The 15554-nt window shown below is 39.6% G+C and overlaps 1 protein-coding gene and 1 non-coding gene across 6 annotated transcripts in view; both read right to left on the bottom strand.

The window, feature by feature from the left end:
- The window catches only part of PFKFB1 (6-phosphofructo-2-kinase/fructose-2,6-biphosphatase 1), a 111624-nt gene that overhangs the window by 81585 nt on the left and 14485 nt on the right, over positions 1 to 15554 (bottom strand). For 3 of the 5 annotated variants that reach the window (XM_055393609.2, XM_055393606.2, XM_055393605.2), the window contains one exon: positions 7347 to 10013. The exons of the other annotated variants lie outside the window; for them this stretch is intronic. In XM_055393609.2, coding sequence (XP_055249584.1) covers positions 7347 to 7449 — 103 coding nt within the window. In that variant the 5' untranslated portion in view covers positions 7450 to 10013. The remainder of the gene's footprint in view (positions 1 to 7346; positions 10014 to 15554) is intronic. 5 annotated transcript variants of the gene reach the window in all.
- TRNAS-GGA (transfer RNA serine (anticodon GGA)) lies at positions 6939 to 7010 on the bottom strand. The gene has a single exon. It is a non-coding gene; the product is annotated as a tRNA-Ser (tRNA).

Below are 15554 nucleotides of genomic sequence, written 5' to 3'. Positions count from 1 at the left end.
ACTGCAGATGCTGATTGCAGCCATGAAATTAAAAGATGCTTACTCCTTGGAAGGAAAGTTATGACCAACCTAGATAGTATATTAAAAAGCAGAGACATTACTTTGCCAACCAAGGTCCATCTAGTCAAGGCTATGGTTTTTCCAGTGGTCATGTATGGATGTGAGAGTTGGACTGTGAAGAAAGCTGATGGTCAAAGAATTGATGCTTTTGAACTGTGGTGTTGGAGAAGACTCTTGAGAGTCCTTTGGACTGCAAGGGGATCCAACCAGTCCATTCTAAAGGAGATCAATCCTGGGTGTTCATTGGAAGGACTGATGCTGAAGCTGAAACGCCAATACTTTGGCCACCTCATGCGACGAGTTGACTCACTGGAAAAGACTCTGATGCTAGGAGGGATTAAGTGTGGGAGGAGACAGGGACGACAGAGAATGAGATGGCTGGATGGCATCACCGACTCGATGGACATGAGTTTGAGTGAACTCTGGGAGTTGGTGATGGACAGGGAGGCCTGGCGTGCTGTGATTCATGGGGTCGCAAAGAGTCGGACACGACTGAGCAACTGAACTGAACTGAACTGATTCTGGCTGGTATGAGGTGATATCTCATTGTACTTTTGATGTGCATTTGTCTAATACTTAGTGGTGTTGAACATATTTTCATGTGTCTATTGGCCATCTGTATGTCTTCTTTGGAGAAATGTCTATTTAGCTCTTCTGTCCATTTTTTGAGTGGGTTGTTTGTTTTGATGTTGTTATGTGTCACAAGCTGTTTGTAAAGTTTGAAGACTAATCCCTTATCAGTGACATCATTTGCAAATATTTTCTTCCTATATGTGAGTTTTCTTTTCATTTTGTTATTGTTCCCTTTGCTGTGGAAAAGCTTCTGAGTTTAAATATCCCATTTATTTGTTTTTATTTCCATTATTCTGGGAGATGGATTGGAAAAGATGTTGTTGTGATTTATGTCAGAGAGTGTTCTGCTGATGTTTTACTCTAGGAGTTTTGAAGTGCCTGGGCTCACATTTAGGTATTTAATCCATTTTGAGCTTATTTTTTTGTATGGGATTTAAAAATGATCTAATATAATTTTTATACATGTGGCTGTCCCGTTTTCCAAACATCATTTGTTGAAGAGACCATCTTTCCAACATCATCTTGCCTCCTTTGTCATAGATTAGTTGACCATAGGAGCATGGACTTATTTATGGGTTTTCTATCCTGTTCCATTTATCTATATTTCTATTTTTGTGACAGTACCATATTTTTTTGATGACTGTAGCTTTGTAGTAGTCTGAAATCAGGGAGCCTAATTCCTCTGGCTACATTTTTTTCTGTTTCATTTCTATACACTAACAATGAAAGACTAGAAAGCGAAGTGCAGAAAACAATTCCATTTACCATCTCATTAAAAAAAAGAAACCTAAGAACAGCTTATCTAAGGTGACAAAAGTCTTGTACTCCAAAAACCATAAAAGGGTGATGAAAGAAATCGAAGATGACACAAACTGATGGAGAGATATACCATATACTTGGATTAGAAGAATTCAGTTCAGTTCAGTCACTCAGTCATGTCTGACTCTGTGACCCCATGGACTGTAGCACACCAGGCCTCCCTGTCCATCACCAACTCCCAGAGTTTTGGAAGAATTAACATTGGCAAAATCATCATACTACCCCAAACAAGGCAATCCCTATCAAATTACCAATGTTCACAGAACTAAAACAAAAATCTTCAAACTTGTGTGGAGACAGAAAAGACCCCAAACAGCCAAAACAATCTTAAGAAAGAAAAATGGAGCTGAAAGAGTCAGGCTCCCTGTCTTCAGACTACACAATAGAGCTACTGTTATCAAGACAGTATGGTACTGGCACAGAAATAGAAATACAGATCAATTAAACAAGATAGTAATCCCAGAAATAAACCTGTGCACCTATGGTCAATTAATCTATGGCAAAAGAGAAAGAACTATACAATGGAGAAAAGACAATCTCTTGAATAAAAAGTGCTGGGAAAACTAGACAGTTGCAGATAAGAAATGAAAATAGGATATTCTTTAACACCAAACCCCAAAATAAACTCAAAACGGATTAGAGATCTAAATGTAAGCCTAGAAACTATAAAATTCTTAAACAACGACATAGACACAATACTCTTTGACATAAACTGGAGCAATATTTTTTTTTGACCAATCTCATAGAGTAAAATAAAAACAAAAAAATAAACAAATGAGACCTAATTATACTCAAAAACGTTTGCAAAACAAAGGAACCCACAAACAAAACAGAAAGACCACCTATAGAGTGGGAGAAAATATTTGCAAATGATGTATCCAACAAGGAATTAATCCCCCAAATTTACAAACAAGAGGCTCAATATATTAAAAAAATAACCCAATCAAAAAAAAAAAATGGTGAAAGACCTAAATAGACATTTTTCCAAAGAAGATATACAGATGGCCAAGAGTCACATGAAAAGGTGCTCAACATTTCTAATTATTAGAGAAATGCAAGTCTAAACTACAATGAGATATCACATTACACCAGTCAGAATGGCCATCATCAAAAAGTCTACAAATAATAAAAGCTGGAGAAGGTGGGGAGAAAGAGGAACCCTCCTACACTGTTGGTGGAAATGTAAATCGGTAAAACAACTATGGAGAATAGTATGGAGGCTTTTTTTTTTTTTTTTACTTTACAATATTGTATTGGTTTTGCCATACTTTGACATGAATCCGCCCCGGGTGTACATGTGTTCCCTATCTTGAACCCCTCTCCCACCTCCCTGCCCACGTATATTATCATATGTGGAATGAATTGCCATTCCAGGATCGATGCATGATACAGGATGCTCAGGGCTGGTGCACTGGGATGACCCAGAGGGATGATATATGGAGGTTTCTTAAGAAAGTAAAAATAGAGCTACCATATGATGCAGCAATCTCATTCTTGAAAGGATGCATGCATTCTGATGTTCATTTCAGCAATGTTCATTACAACAGCCAAGACATGGAAACAAGCCTAAATTGTCCATTGACAAATGAATGGATGAAATAGATGTGGTACATATATATGATGGAATATTACTCAGAAATTAAAAAGAATGAAACAATGCCATTTGCATCAACATAGATTGACCTGGAAACTACCATATTAAGTGAAATAAGTCAGAGAAAGACAAACAACATAAGATATTCTGTATATGCAGAATCTTAAAAAATTATACAAATGAACATTTTTTGCAATACAGATAGACTCAGAGACTTAGAGAACTTATTATTACCTGGGGAAAGGAGGGAGGTAGATAGATTGGGAGATGGGATTGACATGTACACACTGCTATATATAAAACCGATATCCTACAAGAACCTGCTGTACAGCAAAGGGAACGCTGCTCAATACTGTGTGATAACCTAAATGGGAAAATAATTTAAAAAAAATAGATAAATGCATATGTATAGCTGAATCATTTTCCTGTACATCTGAAAGTAACACAACATTGTTAATCAAATATACTCCAATATAAAATAAAAATTGAAAAAATAAAATTAATATGGAAAGTAAAAGGAACTAGATTGACTAAAATAATTACAAGACAAGAAAAATTTTGGAAGAAACTTTCTACTTGATTTTAAGATTTACCATAAAGCTATAGTACAGTGTAGTGTGGGCAAAGGATGGACATATAGATCATGGAATGGACTAGAGACCCCAGGAATAAATCCATTCAAATACAGTTAAGTGACTTTTGCCATGCAGAAGCTTTTAAGTTTGATGAAGTACCACTTATTTATTTTTGCTTCTGTTGCTAGTGTTCTTTGTGTGATAGCCAAGAAATCACTGCCTAGACTAATGTCATGAAGCTTTCTCCTTAAGTTTTCCTCTAGGAGTTATAGTGTTTCAGGTCTTTTATTTAAATAGATAATCAATATTGACTTGATTTTTGTGTATATTGTAAGATATGGATCCAATTTCACTCTTTTGCATGTGGATATCCACCTTTCCTACTACCATTTGTTTAAGAGGCCATCCTCGAAATCAATATCATCAAGAAGTATCTGCACTTCCATGTTCATTGAAGCATTATTCACAATATCCAAGATATAGAAACAACATAAATATCCATCAACTGATGAATGAATTAAGAAAATATGGTACACACATGTAATTGAATACTATTCATCCTTAAAAATAAGGACATCCTGTCATATGTGACAGTGTGGATTTACCTGGAGTACATTATGCTGAGTGGAATAAATCAGTTATAGAAGTAAAAATACTGCATGATTATACTTATATGAAGTATCTAAAGTAGTCTAAGTCATAGAAGCAGAAGGTAGAATGGTTGTTCAATGGGTATAGAGTTTGAATTATGAAAGACGAGTAAGTTCTAGAGATTTATTGTAACTGTGTCTACAATTAACAATAATTATTATTCACTTAAAACAGTTAACAAGGTATGTCTCATGTTAAGTGTTCTTGCCACAATATAAAAAAACAACTACCAATTTGTTGAATTTTGGTATCAAATCAAAGAAAAATGCAATTATCTAAAAATAAGTGCTATTAGGGTATTGTTTTCCAAAGCTGTTGTAGAGTAGGACAAATTTTCTTCATGTATTTCAACCAAGATAACACACTACAAGAGACTGAATGCAGAACATGTAATACTACTACTAAGCCACACATAAAAGAGATTTTCAAATACATGAAGTAAATTTTTCTTCATCATTTTTTGGGGAAATAGTTATTTTAGTGAAAAACATGCTGTTTATGTTAACATGTAATTGATTTATTATTTTCATGTTTAAATGGGTTCATAAAAGCAAATTTTAAAGGAAAAAGTGTATACTATACAATCATTAATTTTAAAAAAGCAAGAGTGTCTATTAATATCCAGTTAATTATAGTTCAGTGCACAGAAAAATACTACATACAAAAGAGAATTACATCATGATAAAAGATCAATCCCTTAGGAATATATAATAATCCAAATTACATGCATACCTGACAAAAGAGTCTCAAAATGAATGAAGCAAAACTAAAAGGAGAAAAGAGACAAATGCACAAAGACTCTTGAGGACTCCAGCATACACTCTCAGGAATTAATAGAATCATTAGACAGAAAATCGGCAACAATATAGACGAATTAAGCAACATAATAAATTAGCAGTATCTTGAACTGTGGTGTTGGAGAAGACTCTTGAGAGGCCCTTGGACTGCAAGGAGAGCCAACCAGTCCATTCTAAAGGAGATCAATCCTAGGTGTTCATTGGAAGAACTGATGCTGAAGCTGAAACTGCAATACTTTGGCCACCTCATGCGACGAGTTGACTCACTGGAAAAGACTCTGATGATAGGAAAGGTTGGGGGCGGGAGGAGAAGGGGACGACAGAGAATGAGATGGCTGGATGGCATCACCGACTCTGTGGACATGAGTTTGAGTGAACTCCGGGGGTTGGTGATGGACTGGAACTGAACTGAATTGACATATAATGGAGAAGGCGATGGCACCCCACTCCAGTACTCTTGCCTGGAAAATCCCATGGACGGGGGAGCCTGGTGAGCTGCCGTCTATGGGGTCGTACAAAGTCGGAAACGACTGAAGTGACTTAGCTGCAGTAGCAGTAGCAGCACTACATATTCGGAGAAGGCGATGGCACCCCACTCCAGTACTCTTGCCTGGAAAATCCCACGGCCGGAGGAGCCTGGTAAGGTGCAGTCCATTTGGTCGCAAAGAGTCGGACACGACTGAGCGACTTCACTTTCACTTTTCACTTTCATGCATTGGAGAAGGAAATGGCAACCCACTCCAGTATTCTTGCCTGGAGAATCCCAGGGACAGGAGAGCCTGGTGGACTGGCGTCTATGGGGTCGCACAGAGTCGGACACAACTGAAGCAACTTGGCAGCAGCAGCAGCAATTGACATATAAAAGTATTACATTTGAAAACACCAGAATAAATATTTTGTTCTAGTGATCATGACATCTTCATGCTCTGGGCCATTAAACATTATTCAGTAAATAAAAACTGATTGACATTAACATAGTGTATTCTCTTATCCTAAAGTTATCAAAGTAAAATCAACAAAAGAAGGAAGACAGGTAAGTCTCTAAACACTTGAAAATGAAAGAATATGCTTCTAAATAATCCATGACTGATAAAAGGAGTCTCAAAAGAAATTTTGAAAATACACATAGAACTGATTTAAACTTAAAAAAAATCAAAATATGAGGGCTGCAGCTAAAGCAATGGTGACAGAGGGATTTATAGCACTAAAATGCTATAAATTGAAAATGCTATACATTGAAAAAAAGTTTCAAATCAATAATCTAAGTGCCACTTAAAACAAAAACAGGAAAAAGGAGCAAAATAAAAACAAGCAAAAGGAAAGAAATTCTAGATAAGAGCAGAAATCAATGACATTGAAACCAGAAAAACAATAGAGAAAATGAACAAAACAAAAAATTGATTTCTAAATAAATAGATAAATGAAGCATTTAGTGAAAAAAATCAATGAACAACCTTTGGCAAGACTGACACATATAAAAAGAGAGAATATAAAAATGGCCAATACCAGAAATAATATATAGGGGATATCACTACATATTCTGCAGTCAATTAAAAGCTAATAAGGGGCTTTGGGTTCAAGATGGCAGAGTAGAAGGACATGTGCACATCTCTCCGATGAGAGCACCAAAATTGCAACTAGCTGTTGAACAACCATTGACAGGAGGACACTGGAACCCACCAAAAAGATACCACAAACCCAAAGACAAAAAACCTGCAGTGAGATGGTGAAAGTGAAAGAAAGTGAAGTCGCTCAGTCGTGTCCGACTCTTTGCGACCCCATGGACTGTAGCCCACCAGGCTCCTCCCTCCATGGGATTCTCCAAGCAAGTGTACTGGAGTGGGTTGTCATTTCCTTCTCCAGGGGATCTTCCCAACCCAGGGATTGAACCCGGGTCTCCTGCATTCCAGGCAGATGCTTTAACCTCTGAGCCACCAGGGAAGCAGTGAGATAGTAGGAGGGGCATAATAATGATAAAATCAAATCCCTTTCCTGCGAGGTGGGTGGCCCACAAACTGGAGAAAAACAATATGAAAGGAGTTATCCCACTGTTGTGAAAGTTCTGAATCCCACATCAGGCTTCCCACTTGGGGATCTGACAAAGTGACTGGGAGTCCCCAGGGAATCTGGCCTTGAAGGCCAGTAGGGTTTGATTATAGGACTTCCACAGAACTTGGGGAAACAGTCTCCAGTCTTGGAAAGCATAACAAAATCTTGTGTGCACCAAGGCATATGAGAAAGGAGTAGTGACCCTACAGGAGATTGAACAAAAATTACCTGCTAGTGTTGGAGGGTCTGCTGCAGAGGGGTTGGTCAGCAGGAGCACACGACAGGGATGAGGGCACTGGCAGCAGCAGGTTGGGAAGGTCCCCCTTTGCATAAACCCTCTTGGAGGTTGGCATTAACCCTACCATACAGCCCATAGGTCCCTGGGCTGGGTAACTTTAGGCCAAAGAACTAACAGGGAAGGACTGCAACTCCACCCATTAGCACATAATTGGATTAAAGTTTTACTAAAAAAGGCCCTGCCCAAAAGTTCAGTTCAGTTCACTCCCTTAGTCCTCTTAGACTCTTTGTGACTCCATGGACTGCAGCATTCCAGGCCTCCCTATCCATCACCAACTCCAGGAGCTTCTAACTCATCCCCATTGAGTCAGTGATGCCATCCAGCCATCTCATCCTCTGTCATCCTCTTCTCCTCCTGCCTTCAATCTTTCCCGGTGTCACGGTGTTTTCCAATGAGGAAGTTCTTCTCATCAGGTGGCCAAAGTATTGGAGTTTCAGCTTTAGCATCAGTCCTTCCAATGACTATTCAGGACAGATTTCCTTTGGGATGGACTGGTTGGATCTCCTTGCAGTCCAAGGGACTCTCAAGAGTCTTCGCCAACACCACAGTTCAAAAGCATCAATTCTTCAGTGCTCAGCTTTCTTTATACTCCAACTCTCACACCCATACATGACTAATGGAAAAACGATAGCTTTGACTAGATGGACCTTAGCTGGCAAAGTAATGTCTCTGCTTCTTAATATGCTGTCTAGGTTGGTCATAACTTTTCATCAAAGGAGCAAGCATATTTTAATATCACGGCTGCAGTCACCATCTGCAGTGATTTTGGATCACTGATTTTGGATCAATAAAGTCTGTCACTGTTTCCATTGTTTCCCCATCTATTTGCCATGAAGCGATGGGACTGGATGCTATGATCTTAGTTCTCTGAATATTGAGTTTTAAGCCAAATTTTTCACTCTCCTCTTTCACTTTCATCAAAGAGCTCTTCAGTTCTTCTTTGCTTTCTCCCACAAGGTTGGTGTCATCTGTATACCTGAGGTTATTGATATTTCTCCCAGCAATCTTGATTCCAGCTTGTGCTTCATCCAGACCAGCCTTTCTCATGATGTAGTCTGCATATAAGTTAAATAAGCAGGGTGACAGTATATAGCCTTGATGTACTTTTTTCCTATTTGGAACCAGTCTGCTGTTCCATGTCCAGTTCTAAGTGTTACTTCATGACTTGCATATAGATTTCTCAAGAGGCAGGTCAGGTGGTCTGGTATTCCCATCTCTTTCAAAATTTTCCACAGTTTATTGTGATCCACACAGTCAAAGGCTTTGGCATAGTCAATAAAACAGAAATAGATGCTTTTCTGTAACTCTCTTGTATTTTCGATGAAACAGCAGATGTTGGCAATTTGATCTCTGGTTTCTCTGCCGTTTCTAAAACCAGCTTGAACATCTGGAAGTTCTCAGTTCACGTATTGCAGATGCCTGGCTTGGAGAATTTTGAGCATTAATTTACTAGCATGTGAGATGAGTGCAATTGGGCGGTAGTATGAACACTCTTTGGCATTGCCTTTCTTTGTGATTGGAATGAAAACTGACCTTTTCCAGTCCTGTGGCCACTGCTGAGTTTTCCAAATGTGCTGGCATATTGAGTGCAGCAGTTTCACATTATCATCTTTCAGGATTTGAAAGAGCTCAACTGGAATTCCATCACCTCCACTAGCTTTTTTTGTAGTGAGCTTCCTAAGGCCCACTTGACTTCATGTTCCAGGATGTCTGGCTCTAGGTGAGTGATCACACCATCATGATTATCTGAGTAATGATAATCTTTTTAATACAGTTCTTCTGTGTCTTCTTGCCACCTCTTCTTAATACTGTCTGCTTCTGTTAGGTCCATACCATTTCTGTCCTTTATTGAGCCCATCTTTGCATGAAATGTTCCCTTGGTATCTCTAATTTTCTTGAAGAGATCTCTAATCTTTCTCATTCTATTGTTTCCTCTATTTCTTTGCATTGATCACTGAGGAAGGCTTTCTTATCTCTCCTTGCTGTTCTTTGGAACTCTGCATTCAAATGGGTGTGTCTTTCCTTTTCTCCTTTGCTTTTCGCATCTATTTGTAAGCCCTCCTCAGACAATCATTTTGCTTTTTTGCATTTCTTTTTCTTGGGGGCAGTCTTGATCCCTTTCTCCTGTAGAAGGTTATGAACCTCTGTCCATAGTTCATCAGACACTCTGTCTCTTAGATCTAGTCCCTTAAATCTATTTGTCACTTCCACTGTATAACCGTAAGGGATTTGATTATGTCATACCTGAATGGTCTAGTGGTTTTCCCTACTTTCTTCAATTTAAGTCTGAATTTGACAGTAAGGAGTTCATGATCTGAGTTACAGTCAGCTCCCGGTCTTGTTTTTGCTGACTGTATAGAGTTTTTCCATGTTTGGCTGCAAAGAATATAATCAATATGATTTTGATATTGACCATATGGTGATGTCCGTGTGTAGAGTCTTCTCTTGTGTTTGTTGGAAGAGGGTGATTTCTATGACCAGTGCTTTCTCTTGCCAAAACTCTATTAGCCTTTGCCCTGCTTCATTCTGTAATTCAAGGCCAAATTTGCCTGTTACTCCAGGTGTTTCTTGACTTCGTACTTTTGCATTCCAGTTCCCTACAATGAAAAGGACATCTTTTTTGAGAGAGAAAAAGAGAAAGAGCCAATTGAGAAGAGCCCTTCTGGGGTCAGAGCTAACCTCAAAGACTACCTTTGCCAGAGTTTAATTGGATACCACTGTTGAGCAATGTATGCTTTAAGGGCATTGTAAAATATAATAGCAATCAGTTTGTAATTTGTGAATCCCAGAATGTCATACCATATGAAACTGATAGCTTTATAGATTAATCAGGGAAAGAGATAGTCAAAATGAGCACAACGGCTTTGCCCTCCAAGTTGCTGCTGCTGCTGCTGAGTCACTTCAGCCATGCACAACGTTGTGTGACCCTATGGACTGCAGCCCACCAGATTTCTCTGTCCTTGGGATTCTCTAGACAAGGATACTAGAGTGAGTCACCATGCCCTCCTCCAGGGGATCTTCCCAGCCCAGGGATCAAACCCGGGTATCCTGCATTTCAGGTAGATTCTTTTCCACTGAGCCACCAGGGAAGCCCGATGGCCTCCAAGAAGTAACACCAAAGGCTTCACACTGCAGAGAAATAAACTTCACTAAAATAGGCTAATTAAGTCACCAAGTGAAGAGTTATAATTCAAACCCACAGGAACAAATGAACAGAATCGGATATTAAATATCAATATAATAAACTTTATATATGTGCTCTCTTTCATTTTCTCAGCTTCTTTAAAATATAAAATTTTGTAAAATAATAATAGTATATTGGGGTTTTTAGCATGTAAAGATATGATATGTATGAAATAATAGCACAGAAAAGAAAATGGAGTATAGATATATAAAGGTAACATTTCTATATCTAACTGGAATTAAGTTAGTATAAATATAAAGTAAATTCTTCAAGATATCTTCAATAAAATTAGATATACCAAACAAACATTTCATGCAAAGATGGGCTCAGTAAAGGACAGAAACGGTATGAACCTAACAGAAGCAGAAGATATTAAGAAGAGGTGGCAAGAATACACAGAAGAACTGTACAAAAAACATCCTCACAACCCAGATAATCACGATGGTGTGATCACTCACCTAGAGCCAGACATCCGGGAAAGTAAAGTCAAGTGGGCCTTAGAAAGCATCACTACGAACAAAGCTAGTGGAGGTGATGGAATTCCAGTTGAGCTATTTAATTTCCTAAAAGATGATGCTGTGAAAGTGCTGCACTCAATATGCCAGCAAATTTGGAAAACTCAGCAGTGGCCACAGGACTGGAAAAGGTCGGTTTTCATTCCAATCCCAAAGAAAGGCAATACCAAAGAATGCTCAAGCTACTGCACAATTGCACTCATCTCACACGCTAGTAAATTAATGCTCAAAATTCTCCAAGCCAGGCGTCAGCAATACATGAACCGTGAACTTCCAGATGTTCAAGCTGGTTTTAGAAAAGGCAGAGGAATCAGAGATCAAATTGCCAGTGTCTGCCAGATCATCTTAAAAGCAAGAGAGTTCCATAAAAACATCTGTTTCTGCTTTACGGACTATGCCAAAGCCTTTGACTGTGTGGATCACAATAAACTGTGGAAAATTCTGAAAGAGATGGGAATACCGGACCACCTGACCTGCCTCTTGAGAAACCTATATGCAGGTCAGGAAGCAACAGTTAGAACTGGACATGGAATAACAGACTGGTTCCAAATAGGAAAAGGAGTATGTCAAGGCTGTATATTATCACCCTGCTTATTTAACTTATAAGCAGACTACATCATGAGAAAGGCTGGGCTGGATAAAGCAGAAGCTAGAATCAAGATTGCTGGGAGAAATATCAGTAACCTCACATATGTAGATGACACTGCCCTTATGGCAGAAAGTGAAGAAGAACTGGTGAGCCTCTTGATGAAAGTGAAAGAGGAGATTGAGAAAGTTGGCTTAAAACTCAACATTCAGAAAACTATGATCATGCCATCCAGTCCCATCACTTCATGACAGATAGATGGGGAAACAGTGGCTGACTTTATTTTTGGGGGCTCCAAAATCACTGCAGATTGTGACTGCTGCCATGAAATTAAAAGACACTCTTTGGAAGGAAAGTTATGATCAACCTAGACAGCATATTAAGGAGCAGAGACAGTACTTTGTCAACAAAGTTCTGTCTAGTCAAGGCTACGGTTTTTGCAGTAGTCATGTATGGATGTGAGAGTTGGACTATAAAGAAAGTTTAGCCCCGAAGAATTGATGCTTTTGAACTGTGGTGTTGGAGGAGACTCTTGAGAGTCCCTTGGACTGCACGGAATTCCAACCAGTCCATCCTAAAGGAGATCAGTCCTGGGTGTTCATTGGAAGGACTGTTGTTGAAGCTGAAACTCCAATACTTTGGCCACCTGATGGGAAGAACTGACGCATTTGAAAAGACCCTGATGTTGGGAAAGATTGAGGGCAGGAGGAGAAGCTGACTACAGAGGATGAGATGGTTGGATGGCATCACCAACTCCGTGGCCATGAGTTTGTGTGAACCCCGGAAGTTGGTGATTTACAGGGAGGCCTGGCATACTGTGGTTCTTGGAGTCACGAAGAATCGGACATGACTGAGTGACTGACTGAACTGAAAGTAGATTCTAATTGTTAAGATATATATCGAAAGCCCTAGAGCAACCACAAGGAAATATCTCAAAAATACATACTGAAAAAAATATTTAAAGGGATTAAATATTAAACTAGGTAAAATTAGCGCAAAAGAAAGGAGGAATATGGAGAAAATACATAATCTATATAGAAAATTAAAAAATGGTACATTTAAATCCAACTACATTCATGGGGTCATAAAGAGTCGGACACGACTGAGCGACTGAACTGAACTGAACTGAACATCAATAATAATATTAAATATTAATGGATCAAGCAATCTAAGAAAGAGGTGGAAAATGTCTGACTGGATTAAAAAAAAACAAAACATGATCCGGCTTTATGATGCCTACAGAAAATACACTTTAAGTTTTAAGATACAGATAGATTAAATGTAAAAGAATGTAAAAAATATATCACAAAAAGAGCAACCTGAAGAAAGATGAAGTGGTTATACTAATATCAAATGAAAAAATGTTAAAAAGCTTTGCTTGAAATATGTAGCAATCAGTGTAGAACTCTGAGACCTCGGTCTTGTTTTCAGTAAACATCACACTCCATTGTCCTGAAATCCTCTAATGTGTCTTTAGTCTGATAAATTATCAGCACTCAGATGCAGGAAAGGGCAGTAATTAGCTTCTGTTCCAAATGCCTGGGGAAAACAACCAGTGATCATTAATCTTAAGCCCATATATCTGGTAAAATGTCTAGGGGGCATTAGAAAGGGTGATGATTTAATCCTAGGATCAAGGGAAGCCATAAAGATGTTAAGTATCTTGACTTTTAAATTTATTGGGTAGGCAACCATGATTTAAGGAAGGATATAAAAACTGCTGAAAATCCCACCTTGCGGGGGGGGGGTGCTTTTTACCCCCCATCAGTGTCTATGCTGAAAGCTTTGCACTTTCCTCCTCTTTAATAAATCCTATTTGCTTGCTACCTTGATTGTTTGCTCATGGATTCTATTCTTTGGCTCCATGGACAAGAACTCAGATTCCCATGTCACTGGGAAGGGACAGCAATTAGCTGTGAAAAGACAGCCTGAAGGGACAGGTGTAAGGAGCTCCACAACTAGGAGTGTCCTCATAAAAAGCCCAGGACATCATAGAAGCAAAGCATCACTGTTCAGTGATGGGCAAGGGGACAGAGTCATGGTTTCAAATCCCCCCCCCCACCAGCATCTGCAGGCACTGAGAGGAGTCCCCTTCTGAGCAGGGAGGGCTATCAGGTCAGGGTCTCCTCTGTCCTCTGGAGCTCTGGTTGCCTGAGCACCAATCATCCCAAAGCCTCCTTGGGAATCAGCCCTGGGTGCCTCTCTCTGGGACAAGAGTTTGCCAATGCTGGTGGTGACTGAGTGCTAAAGTGTGGGGTTGGGAGAACTAATTCAGGGAGAGGAACACAATTGACTGTGGATACAGCAAAGGGGACAGGAGGGAAAGGATGCACAGCCATGAGTGCTCCTAGAAGAGGCATAGTGTGCCTGGAAACTGAGGCACCACTGTTGAGTCACATGTATGGGGACTAGGTTACCATCACCTCCAAACACCAGCTCCTGCCTCTACATGCAATGTTCAGTTCAGTTTAGTCGCCCAGTCGTTTCCGACCCTTTGAGATCCCATTGACTGCAGCATACCAGGTCTCCCTGTCTATCACCAGCTCCCGGATCTTACTCAAACTCATGTCCATCGAGTCGCTGATATCATTCAACCATATCACCGTTTGTCATCCCCTTCTCCTCCCACCTTCAATCTTTCCCAGTCAGAGTCTTTTCAAATAAGTCAGCACTTCACATCAGGTGGCCAACGTATTGGAATTTCAGCTGTAGCATCAGTCCTTCCAATGAATATTCAGGACTGATTTCCTTTAGGATTGACTGGTTGGATTTCCTTGCAGTCCAAGAAACTCTCAAGAGTCTTCTCCAATACCAAATTTCAAAAGCATCAATTTTTCAGCACTCAACTTTCTTTATATTCCAACTCTCACATCCATACATGACTACTGGAGAAACCATAGCTTTGACTATACGGATTTTTGTTGGCAAAGTAATGTCTCTGCTTCTTAATATGCTGTCCACGTTGATCATAGTTTATCTTCCAAGGAGCAAGCATCTTTTAATGTCATGGCTGCAGTCACCATCTGCAGTGATTTTGGAGCCCAAGAAAATAAAGTCTGTCACTGTTTCCATTGTTTCCCCATCTATTTGCCATGAAGTAATGGGACCAGATGCCATGAACATAGTTCTTTGAATGTTGATCTTTAAGCAAACATTTTGGCTCTCTTCTTTCACTTTCATCAGGAGACTCTTTAGTTCTTCTTCACTTTCTGCCATAAGGGTGGTATCGTCTGCCTAGCTGAGGTTATTAATATTTCTCCTGGCAATCTTGATTCCAGCTTGTGCTTCATGCAGCTTGGCATTTTGAATGATGTACTCTGCATGTAACTTGATAAGCAGGGTGACTACATATAGCCTTGACATACTCCTTTCCTGATTTGGAAACAGTCAGTTGTTCCATGTTTGGTTCTAACTGTTGCTTCTTGACCTGCTTACAGATTTCCCAGGAGGCAGGTAAGGTGGCCTGGTCTTCCCATCTCTTGAAGAACTTTCCACAGTTTGTTGTCATCCACACAGTCAAAGGCTTTGTCGTAATCAATGAAGCAGAAGTAGATGTTTTTCTGGAACTCTCTTTCTTTTTCCATGATCTATCAGATGTTGGCAATTTGATCTCTGGTTCCTTTGCCTTTTCTAAATCCAACACTGTGGAACTAGTTTATTTAAAGCTGTTTGTTGGTCCCTGCTACTGCAAGCAACTATAGCACACCCCAGTCAGTGAGTAAGTGTGCCCCAAGAAGCCACTACTGATGCTGAGCAAGGCCCTGTGGGATGCCTGGCATGGAGGTTTTTGGCCCCCATTTCCTACAGACAAGTCTCCAGCCTCCATGATCTTCTCTCAGTTCCAAAGGGCAGA

The sequence above is a fragment of the Moschus berezovskii genome, chromosome X (assembly GCF_049115385.1).
Source record: "Moschus berezovskii isolate FMDL1 chromosome X, NW_MosBer_1.0, whole genome shotgun sequence".
Taxonomy (NCBI): Eukaryota; Metazoa; Chordata; class Mammalia; order Artiodactyla; family Moschidae; genus Moschus; species Moschus berezovskii.
The sequence above is the reverse complement of the archived record's forward strand: the minus strand, read 5'-3'. Positions and strand labels throughout refer to the sequence as shown.